This window comes from Falco rusticolus, chromosome 1 (assembly GCF_015220075.1).
Source record: "Falco rusticolus isolate bFalRus1 chromosome 1, bFalRus1.pri, whole genome shotgun sequence".
NCBI classification, from domain to species: Eukaryota; Metazoa; Chordata; class Aves; order Falconiformes; family Falconidae; genus Falco; species Falco rusticolus.
Genome location: NC_051187.1, coordinates 121,589,984 through 121,602,040, shown reverse-complemented (window position 1 = coordinate 121,602,040; position 12,057 = coordinate 121,589,984). Strand labels below are relative to the sequence as shown.

The 12,057-nt window shown below is 43.0% G+C and overlaps 1 protein-coding gene across 1 annotated transcript in view; it reads left to right on the top strand.

The window, feature by feature from the left end:
- SPATA5 (spermatogenesis associated 5) overlaps positions 1-10,122 on the top strand; it is a 164,120-nt gene extending 153,998 nt beyond the window's left edge. The window contains exon 14 of the mRNA XM_037398372.1: positions 10,004-10,122. Coding sequence (XP_037254269.1) covers positions 10,004-10,013 — 10 coding nt within the window. The 3' untranslated portion in view covers positions 10,014-10,122. The remainder of the gene's footprint in view (positions 1-10,003) is intronic.
- The last annotated feature ends 1,935 nt before the right edge of the window (positions 10,123-12,057 follow it).

Here is a 12,057-nt window from a genome sequence, read left to right as displayed (position 1 = left end):
AGGAGATGAAAAGCTGTTACAAGGCAGGTCCTGATGGAGCTGGCCTGCTGTGGATTTTTGTCATTTGAGGTTAAGTTGTCTCTCTGAAAAGAATCTCATCCTGTGCTGGTAATTCAATCAGTCAGAGCAAAGGCATAGTTTATGTATGGAAAATACTGTATTATGTAGTAGATCATTGTTACAGTGTTCGAAAGCTTCTGAGGAGAATTGTAATATTTTGGCAGGAGTTCAAAATTCTCTTTCCTACAAGGAACAGGTTTGGTGGTGATTTTTTTCCTCTAACATGTCATTTTGAGGTTACATGGTAACATCTGTCAGAGCTATGCTAACCTCTGTCTTCCAGCTGTTATAATTGTGGTATTTTCCTTCCTTTTCCTTCTCTTTCCTCTCCTTTCTGCCTTCCCTTTCTCCTCCCTCAGAAAAAAAAAAAAAACCCAACCAAAAAAAAAATCCAAAAACCAACACCAAAAAACAAAACCAGCAAAACCCACCTCCTTTTATACTGAAACTTCAGGTGGAATGAAGTGGTTATAAAAGCATCTGTCAACACAGGAATAGTTTGCCAAGCCAAGTATTTGGGTTGGAAGTCATGCCTTCCCAACTGCTTGAAAACAGGAAGTATCTCTGTTAAGTGATGGATAGCTCTACTTTGCTGAGAGGAAGAAAAGGCTTTTTTTTCTTTCTTTCTTTTTTTTTTTTTTCTTCTTTTTATTTTTTGCCTCTGGGCTAATAAATGAGTTCTGCAGTTGTTCCATGTACATAAAGAAAGACTTATAGAAATGTATGTATGGGTGCACACATCTGTGTGTGTGTGCGCGCATGTATGAATATACAAACTAAAAAAAAAAACAACAAAAACAACAAACAAAATCCACCCAAACCAACAATCCACTTTGTACATGATCAGTCCCTGTCAGAAGCCAGCCCAGGCACATCTTATCCCAGTGATTCCTGTAAAGCTCTCAAAATCTGTCAGAAACAGCCTGCAGGATTGCAACGGCTCCTGGGTGATTAATTGCCAAAAGAGTCTGGTTCCAGGTTCCATTACATGTAATTGTTATCTTTTCTAAAGGGGTTCTTTTAATAAACCCCCACCCCCCAAAAAAAAGAGGGCAAGAAAAAAAGAACTGACATTCCTGAGGTTTTGCACCTCTTAGACAGGAGCACAGAGGACTCTCTTACGTAAACATACACTGAAGAGGGTGTGTTACATTGTTTATTAGCTGATGATAGAATTTTTTTCTTTAGTTAAAACTGACTTTACTAAAAATCATTTTATTAGAAATCAGGGAGGAAGAGCTGCGTAGCATTTAGAGAAGAGGAGGAGTTCCAGTGCCCTCTTCATATCAAAACCTCTCTGCAAGACCTAGCAAGTAGCAAAGGACTAGATCGCTCTTGCTCATTACTAAAATTGCAGGAAAACAGCCAAAAATTGTGACATCCACTGTCCGCACACCACTGCGGTAAGACTGCTCAGATTGAACATGGGGAGAGAACAAGTTCTTGTGTCTGAAATCTACCTTGCAAAGGAAGCCAGCGCCACAGCCCTGAGCCAAGACTCTGCTGCTCAGCACGGGTGCAAGGGGAGAACGGCGCTGCTGCAGTCTGAACGAGCATAGAGAGAGAGGTCGGGTGCAGTTTCTTACAGTTTGTGGCTTGAAAACATGTGTTTGAGTGTCCTGAAAGTATGGGCAGATTGTGGAGAATCTGCTATGAATGGCTTCAGTTTCTTCTGAACCCATATTTACAAAGCAGGGGAAGGGTTCCCTGTTGGTGCCTCCATGTCTTTGAATAGACGTAAGAGGCTTGATTTGGAGCTGAATTTCTGTGGTGCCAAACTGGAGTATCTGGAATCATATCAGTAGGGTTTCTTGGATTTGCACTGCTTTTACTGCATTGAAAATGTGCTGTGTTACTGACAGGTTTAGACTTTTATAGACGGAGGCCTGGGCGAAGCTTGGCTCCCAATGAGCACTGCAGTAATTTGTGCCAACTGGCCAATTTAACTGTTTGAAATATCAGGGGGAAAAAAAGTACGGAGATACTGGTTCTGCAGCTGCAGAGTATCTGCCTGCAGATGTTTCTGCCAAGAGAAGTGATTGAAACTTGGTTTCTTGAGATATTTTAATCCTATCTGAACAAAACCACATAAAAACATGCTCTGGTATTGTCTGCATGGGCCAAGGAGCATATTGTTCCTCACAGTTGTGTTTACACGGTCTCATTGCTGCAACGAAACAAGTCTCCTCAAGTCTTCTTTCTCCATAGCTCCCCTTGAATTAGCTATATTAATCAAACTCTGTCAGTGGCAAGACTGTGAGGTACAGTGGTTGGGACACTGATGTTACTCTTATTAAAAAGATAAGAAAATTTTGGTGCATCCATCGTTGTGCGTGTTTGGAATTATAAGCCTGGCTTTTTGCAGCGTTTTTCTCCTCACGCATCCACAAGCGGTTTCTTTAGATGGCGGAGAGGCAGTAACCCTACCACCTATCCCCGTTCCCCGCAGCCCCTTCTCCATGCGTGACCGCGGCTGCTGCCTGGTGCGGGAGTGCAGCCCATGGTGCAGGAGGGACCAGGCCAGGTGAGCTTAGGAGGAGGTGAGAGGACACAGCAGCTTCTTCCCTGAGCTTATACAGGCGAGATACGGCAGCTGGATAACCGCTGGTGCTACACTCTTGGTACCATATCCCCAAAGGCAGAGGCACAGCTGCCTCCAGCCCGGAGCAGCCCAAACCCCGATGGTCTGGCAGCGAGATTCTGAATGCTGTGGCTGTGTGAAGGCTTGATATGCTTTTGCATCAACTCAGGAAAGTTTTGCTTTCTTGAAGCACTTCTAGTGCTGCCTTATACTTAGTTATTTAGGTAATGCTGATACCTGTTTAAGTCACCACTGTTAGTGGAAATGTCTGATCTGCTGTGAAACTTGCGGAAGCAGGGTATATCGTTCAAGCAAGTGATGCCAGTGGTTTCTATTGATTCAAGGCATTCTTTTCCCAGGTTTCATTTTATAAGGAAAGATGAATTTGTTATTTTTCTGCATACTGGAACTGTAGGGTAAACTGTGTTTTGCTGTAATAACTAAGAGACTGATCTGTAGTGATAGCTGAAGGTGTTAGTTCCTATTGGTAGGCAGCAAACAGAGCAATTCCAGAAGATACATTGAATTACACTGAAAAGTTTCCCTCTGTTGACGAAATGAACTGAAAACAGGTAAAAATCAGTGGTTGAAGGAAAAGGATTAACTAATGGTAGTAGACCTGGAGGATAAGCAAAGCAAGCAGATGAATCTTATGCAAGCAGGGGCATTTGGCTGCTTGGCAGTGGAGGACAGATTCATTCTTATTTTTCAGATGGTTAACTCTCCGTATCGCTTCATCTTGGTTTGGACTCAGATGATACAAACTGTCTCCCTGTTGAAGCTGGTTTACTGTTTGTCAGCGTATCAAACCACGTGTTTGTTCTGTGCCTTTGATTAGTACTTCTGGTTAATGCTTGAGTTAAATGTTCCCGCTGTGCTCACTGCCACCTGGTAGTGCACATTCTTCCTGAACACCTGCTGTCAAACCTATCATGTCTTTTTTTGTCACCTTGCACAATGCTCCAGGTCTTCAGCAAGACTGACGTGATGGAAGGGTTGTACAGCCTGATGTTTAGAACTCTGTATGGAAGGTGAAGTCTTTGCATAAGGACTGACCATAGAAGACTGCAACATGTTGTAGGAGCTAGTCTCCAATAATATCTAATAAAATTCTGTTTGTGAATGCAGTTTTTGAAGCGGTGGATATACTGTAGGTAGAAGAAGCAAACTGCTCCACCCTGAGAGGAATTGTAGCTGTTGTGTAATGACAACTGAGAGTAATCTGCACAGATCTTGGGAGAAGTACAAGGGTGGTGACCAGCAAACAAGTCATCAAAGAGGGGAACTGGTTAGAGGTGTTGGCATGTGCTGATGGTGGTGACAGATGCTGGCACAGAAGGAAGAAGGTGGGGAGGAGGAGCAGCGTGGGGAAAGGGGCTCTTGGCAAGAAAAAAGCAGTATCGCTTGACTCAGGAGCCTGTAATTACAAGACTCCAGTCTTGTGACACAGCAAATAAGCGTGTCGCCTGAAACGGAGGAATTTGAGGTTGCCTCCTGAAGCAGCTCATGCCAGATGGAAGGGGAATTAAAACCTTGTGGAACAATAAAATTTAGCTCTCCACTGGACTGTGGTTTTTAAGTCCTTAATTGTGATACTGTAATGTGTCTTTTCCCCTCAGCACCTTCTAATTTTGGTAATTAATCCATGGTTGCAAAAAGCCTCCCGTAGCCTGTCTAGCAAACAGGATAAAAGGCTTCCTGTACTTGAAACTTTCAAAGATCCTAAAATGCCAAACGCTTCCTAGTCTGTTGTGTTGGGAGCGTGACCTGCTCTGGCACAGAGTGCGAACGAAAATACCAGGCACCGAGGTGAGCCTCGAAAGCGTAGGAGAAGCACCTTCATGGGAGCTGACTTCACTCCTGCAAGAGATAAATGTGATGGTATGAGAAGGCCCTTTCATCGCTGTTAACAAATTCACTTCCTCAGCCTATCTTTAACCTTAATACTTTCCACACTTGTAACACATCTGTCCTGACATGTGGGCAAAAACACTGAAAGGTTCTCACAAACAGTTATTGCTTGCACAGACTACACGAAGAATATGACTGACTTTAAAGTGTTTTAGATACGATCAAATACTGTAATGATGAAAGTAAAAAAATTTGCATTACCAAGTGACGTTACAAGATATAGAGTACCGCTTGTATTCCGGAGTCTGTGTAAGTAGGGACCGCAATCAGGGTTCGCAAATAGCAATTGTTAATTTAAGTTGGAAGGATTTAGTTATGAAGGAAACAGGTTGTTCTGTTATTTCTAATCCTCTCATTTTCATCTGTAGTCTAATCCCAATGGACTCCAAAGCAGGATTAAACTTTTATTTGCCTTTTTTAGGTTCTGCATGAAAATAAATGTATTTACTTGAAAGGAAATATCTTAAATTTAGTATAAAAATCTGTTCCTACTTGTGGAGATTGATTGCAGCAGAGAGCATGCAGTAACATTTATTGTCCAGATGAGTTTTGTTACTTGCTGAACCAACTCGCTTTTTCCTGCACACCTCAGAATGCCATTTACTGGGCAGCTTACATTTTGCTATGCAAGTTGTTTTGCTGATGAAAATACTGTCAGTTTGCTACATCTTTTTTTTGTAGTAGTTATATTTATTTTTTCTATTGTCAGGTTACTCTCTGTTTATGATGGTGTTTTGTTATAAAATACCATTAAGAATGATTTTGATGTATTGGTGGGCATGGCTGTAGAAGTATGTCAGTAGGAAGGCTATTTTTTCTACCCCACAGAAAGCTCTTCAGCTGCGTATGCTACTGTCAGTTATGATTCTACATTGTTGGACAATGCAGTCCTTGAAATGACCAGGTATTCTTTGTAAAAGCTAACTAAAGATGGATGCTTTAAAAAAAAAAAAGGGAAAAGAGGAGGAAAACTGGCAAAGCCCTAAGGTTAATTCTACTCCATTCTTAACAGGAACCACAAATATTTTCCTGGCTTTACCTGTTTAAGTTTTCTTTCCTGAAGTAATTATCTTCATAATTACACACAAAATACACATTTTTGAACCAGCTACCTTTTCCAATGATATATTTTGAAATAATACTCAATTTTAATTACCAAAGAATTAAGCATTTCTTTTTGAAAGAGAAGCAGTTTCTTCTTAATTAAAATGTGGTTTTGCTGTTGATGATACTACATATTATGTGATGACTGTCCCACTTTCCTAGTGCTCTCCTGAAGAGTATTGTATCTGTGTACCACTAGTAACCTTTCAATGCATATGCACTTAGACCCCTTTCATAACTGTTGTGGTAACAACAAAAAAAATTACATAAACTTGCAAAAGAATTGCTTAATGGTATGAAGTATTCTGGTTTCTACCAAAACCCCAATTACTTAAATTTGTGCCCTTCCTGGCCTACATAAATTATGCAACCCTCACATCTCAACATCAGTGAATTATGTAGCTCTGCACACACATCAATTAATTTTGGCCCCATCAACTTCCCACCTTCTGTGTGCTCCTAGCCTCAAATCAGTTTTGCATCTCCCAGCCGCAAGCGGTTAATTTTGTTACTCCCAGCAGCTCATATCTGCCTGAACCTGCAGCCCTGCTTCAACTCTTCACCCTCCCCCACCTGCCTGTCCTCCTGCAGAGCCAAGCCACCGCCTTCTGCTCAATTCCTCCTCCTCAAGCTCAGCAGCCAGGATCAATCCCAGGCGGCTTCACCTTCCACCTTGCCAATAGTGGGGCAGTGCAGGATCCCAATGCACCCTGTGGGCAGCGGGGCTGGTCCAGATGTGACCTGGGTGTCCTTATCGCTCTCCTCATGCTTTTCAAAGTGCATATTGCAAGACTGAAGCTCCATCTTCTGGAACAGCCTGTGAAAGTCGTGGCACGCTTGGAGCATCCACCTCCAAACCCCTTCCTGTGGGGAAGCCTGCATCACACAACACCCCACTGAGAAGACAAATAGCCTCTGAGTCTGTACGAAAAGCAGTGTGGAGGAAAAAGGTGGTTTCAGCATCCATCATACTCAGCACTGCTGCCAGCAGCAGAAGTCAGCATGACCTGGGCCTTGGTGTTAAAGCTGACACCACTGTTGCAGGTGTCCACATCAAATGCCACAGTAGGCTTCTCTAAGCAACCAAGAAAGAGCTCATTTTCCTCCGGAGGAAACTTCAGTGTGCAAAAATGTCAAGAAGGATATCATGTTCCCTTATTGCTGACCTCTATGTGCAGCTCAGCTCCGAGTCCTGAATTATTTTGGCCTGGAATGAAAAGTATCTCCATGAGAAGTATGCAGAAACCAAAAGCCACAGAGGGCAACGTGATGTCCTGCAAACAAGAACGGCCTTGACTTGTCATTGCTGTGCAATTGCTTTCAGACCAGCAGGCAGCAGAGCAGCTCTGAAGCCCACCTACAGCCCCTCACTGGGGATTTACCCTCCAGTAATGCAGGATGGGTCAAGGCAGGCCCCTTCCTCACCCTCTCCCTCTGCTTTTAGTTCCTCAGGACCGTAGAGGGAAGGAGGCCGGCAGCTTGCCAAAGGGACAAAGGGTGGTGACAGCAGAGTGAGGAGCAGTCAGGCTGTGCCCAGGGTCTCCCAGGGTCACCACGTTTCCCATCTGGCTGGACTGTCAGGAGGGCTGGTGGAGCCCAGCTCTCACTTTAACCTGCTTTTCTCTCCAGAGAAAAGGATTTGGAGGGGGATTTGACTCTTCTCTCAAGTGAGGTTACGGAATTATTTCTCTCCTCTCCTTTTTGTCTATGTCTATTTAAGCAGCAAGTGCTGCAGAGACTGACTGACTTGTGCTTTTTTTGTACGGTTCCCAGCACATCTGGCCATCTTGGATAAGGTCCCTAGGCCTGACTGTAGCAAAAAGAAATGATAGTGTGTTTAAAGCTTGGGCCTCCAACTACGACTATATATAAAACACAAAGCATTTGAGACAAACTGGAGGAAATACAATTTTTAGTAACTGAGCAAAAAAAAATAAATACATTCACTCTTTTACATCTGCAGTTGTGCTTTGTGAGTGTGATGCTCAGTCGTGTTCGAAGACTTTATCTCAGAACTGAAAGCCAATGCAACGCAATGGAGTGCTTGTTCCCAGCTGATTGGCATCAAGCATTTTTCCCGTCCCACTTGCACAACAGCCGTGGTCATTCATCAGCACGAGCTAAGCTGGCTCTAGAAAATGTTCTAATTATCTAGGTGTCCTGGTTAAACCTGCCTTGATTTAAAAGAGGCATACCACTGTACTCATGTGAACATCTCTTGTTTCTTCTAAATAATAGAATTGGCTATGGGCATTTCCTTAAGAGCATGCAGAACACAATTGCAGTGTAATTCCTCTCCCTCCAAGCCTAGTCTTGAAACATGCAAATTTCTCTTTCAAGTGTGTTGGCAAAAAATGGCAACATCCTTATACACACATGATTTAGACACTGAATTACACACTGGTTGAATTATCATCAGTGAGTGGAGTTCTTTGGTGAATCTATCAAGAGTATTGTGAAAAGTACCATGGTCTACTGAGGAGATACCAGTGGATGGCTTGCTTCTAGCTCTTAGTTGTTGGGATGCTGCATTAACCACTGCCAGGGACAGGGTACCGGGCTGGGTATGGACCTTTAGTCTTTGAAGTGCAGCGTTGTTATAGCCTTACATAGCCTGATGCAACACTGCAGTGCTGTGCACTTTCTGCTGAGTGTTTTCTTACTCTGTTTTAAAAATAACAAGACATCTCTTAACATTCAGGATACATTTTTCCACTCTGAAGCACCACAACAGTCTTTTTAAAGAAACTCTAGGAAGGGTGTTAACTTGATCAATGCTGTGCAGGAAGGAAAGCTCTTTCCTACTATTTTTTCAGCATGACTTTCACTGACATGATCAGGCTGGGAAAAGACTTATTGGCTGACAGCCCAGGACAGCCATGCAATATCTCTAGTCATCTGGAACTCAAACTACTCTGCCCAAGGGAGAACCATAGCATAGAAACAATTTAGGTTACATGCTGGTTCTTATAAACTGTGTTCAGTTTTTAAGAAATAGTTTAAATACTATTTATCTGCATTCACTCTGTACAGGGTTTTGGTTCTTTTTCAAATGTCAAGTAAGAAAGGCTGGGAGGGTTTTTAATTTTTTTATTGTAGATGGTTTTCAAAAAATCTTGGAGATTTTTGCAAATATAGGGAAATGAGCTTCCTCTCTTCTCATAAATTTAAGAACTTGGCTTCTCCTATGTGTCAGATACAATTGTTTTATATATAGTTAATGTTTACTTTTTGACCCCATCCGGAAAGCATAGAGTCACAGAAGTGCTGGGGGGGGGGGGGGGGGGGGGGGGCTTCCAGAGGCCCTGCGGTCCCCCTCCAGCACAAGGCAGGACTATCACCAGCACCAGATCAGGGAGGACTTGGATTTATCTCGTCGAGCTGCAAAATCCCCAAGGACAGAGCTTCCCCTGGCTCCCTGACGACCTGCGCTTCTCTTCTGAGAATCTCTTCTTGAGATTTTTTTCCACTCCCGTCCGCTCTGAACTGTCCACGCTGCCCTTTTGTTGTCCCCTCGCATGTTGTCTGTTGCTGCTGCCCAGAGTTTGCTGTCATCCTCCCAGCTCCCCAGTGTATATATAATCTGAGTAACCCTGGGAAACCAAAGTGCAAGGGCCAATATCCGTGTATGAAACTGCAAAGCTGGGGCCTTAGCTTGTAACTGTATTCATGTATTGCATTTTCAATTGTCTTGTGGCACAAGAGAAGCAAAAACCAAGATTTTTTCCAACAGTTCAAAGCTAATGCTAAAATGTATTAACTATAGCGCTTTTGCGGGTCTGTGTTTTTTCCTCTCTCTCTTTGAAGCTGAGCATCACTGGCCTCTGTCTGTTGTTACCTTATTTTGCATTTAAAACTGTCCAAGTAATCTGCTCTTCTGTAAGTGTGTGTGGCTCTAATAATTTGGGATAAAGCAACATGAATCCAGAATGTAAGCTTCACTTCAAAAAACTTTTGTTCTCCACTTGTCTTGATTGAAGATCTGAACATGGGATGTGTCCATTGTCACTTGTCCTTCTGCCAAGTCCTAACATTCCAGCACACCTTGCAACAAGCCTAAAATTATTATTTTAGGAAAATGACTGTGGTTCCTTTATGATTCCTTTTTTCCATAAACTGGTATTTCACAAGCTGCGTAGCCTTACTGTTTTTTCGGTGACTGATCCATTCTAACGTAGGAGAATAACACCTCTTGCACATAGCTTGATTGTTCCTTTGCAGAATCTTGCTTTTGCTGAAATTGTTGGGTATTTGGTGGCACTGTTGCTTTTCATTGAGTTGTGGTTTTTACTTTCTTGATGTGATGCGTCATGTGTTATAACTTTTCCTGTGATGCTTTCATTGCAGGCCTTGCTGAGACCAGGACGAATAGACAGAATTATCTACGTGCCATTGCCAGACGCAGCCACTCGTGGGGAGATTTTCAAACTTCATTTTCAGTCCATGCCAGTCAGTGATGAAGTCTGCTTAGCAGAGCTTATTGAGCACACACAGAAGTACTCAGGAGCAGAGGTAAAACTTCCTGAATTGTAATGGCCACAGAGTCAGTGCACAAAACCGTGTTTTTAAAATTGAAATCAAGTATCACCCGGATATCATCCCTCGAGTCTTCTCAAAGTGGTGGTGGGAATTACAAAAGGGAACGTTTGAGATTTTGTGTTTCTGCGCAGAAAACATGATACAGTCTGGGGCATTTTTCTTTCAAGATGTCCGTCCGAGGAATATTGCCAGAGCAAGGTTCTTTACCAGCATGAGCCTTAGTACAATCATGGGTGGCCTCATTAAGGGTGCACTGCCAGGAGGAGTGGAGAGAGATGGGGGCAAGTGTCCCCAGACTGTTCAGACAGTTCACCTGGGTCTCCCCACATCCATGAGGATCTTTTGCATTTAGGATTGTGACTCAGAGCCTCAGATGGAGGGAGGAGAGACAGAGCTATGAGACAGTGTAGGGGAATTGCAAGGGAGTCACTGGTCACTTTGAAGCTTGTATTTTCATATTCTGTATAATCGAGACCCCACAGCAGCACTTATTGTTATAGCTCCTTGCTATTAGTTAGTCAGCTTCTGACAGTGGACATCAGACAGTTATTTCCTGTCCTTCATAGAAGCAAGAACTTTCTCAGATGCTGCTGCCTGGCAGTTATAATATGCATTGCTATGCTAGTGGTCAACACTTTGCTCCCTGAATATTATTCATGTCAGTGTGTTGTGAAAGGATATTTCATTCTTTCCTCATTTTGATTAATTGAAAGTAATTGTATGACTTCAAAAATTCAGAGTTATTAAAGTTGCCAATTCAAGCTCTTAAAAGATTTGAAATACCAAAATTAAAATTTCCACCTCACCATAGCCTGTCCTAGTGTATGCATTATCACACCATCTTTAATTAGTCACCTTCTAGTTTTTCCATAGCAGAGTGGAAAACGTGATGTGCCTGCCTTGGTTCCCCCATCTTCCTTTGTGCTGTTTACAAAGGCAGGGAAGTAAGCTAAAGTTTTGTCTTGGTCCAAAAGCGAGGGTGACTGTGGAGTATGTGTGTATTCCTATATTGCTGAAGGCCCTTCTCAGCTGGCGGGTCATTGGATGTGCTCTCAGGCAGGACTTTTGCTCATTCAGCTATCACGTAAGTGCTGGTGTGTTGTAAAACGCTGCATTGCCTACTAGTAACCTCGGGCTGGTGAGGGCACTGCTGTGAGTGCTCCATGTCTGGGGGAGGGGGTCAGACCTTGCCATCCGCAGCAGCGGTGGCTGGGCTAACCTCCAGGCTCATTCCACGATGCTGTGTCATGACGGACACCAAAGTCAAACCCACAGTAAGTTTCCTCCTCTATGGCACAGGACAAACTGTGCTCTGGGAACGAATGAATGAAAGCTGCATAGTGAGCAAAGCTGTTTTGTGTAACACATCTTTTTGCCACGGAATGTGGGATCTCATAATGAGAAAAAGGCAATAATAAGAAGGATTGCAGGCTTATATGTTGGTCTGGAAAACTATCGCAGCTCGGCTGTCTCCACGCTTTGGAGTAGCAACTTGAAACTGTACTATGTTTTTACCTGGATGTCAGTGCTATGACTTTTGCTGCCATGGGAAAATATATCTGCCTCTGGCTGAGTTACAAGCCTCCAAAAACATAAATATAAACATATCCTCTGTTGTGTATGGAAACTCTCTTCTTACCAGGCAACAACTATAATGCTTGTATTACAGAAATTCCAAGCATATGGGGATTTCCTTTGGATCTGGATCAGCTGAGGCTCTAGTGGTGAATTCCTGTGCCTAGTTGATAATGAGTCACAAATGTCTTGGTGCTGGCTTTGTACAGAACCAAAAATAAGTTAATGGGTCACTGAGTGCAGCTACAGATTAGTTGCAGAGGGAAAAAAGTCTGCCTGTTTCTAAT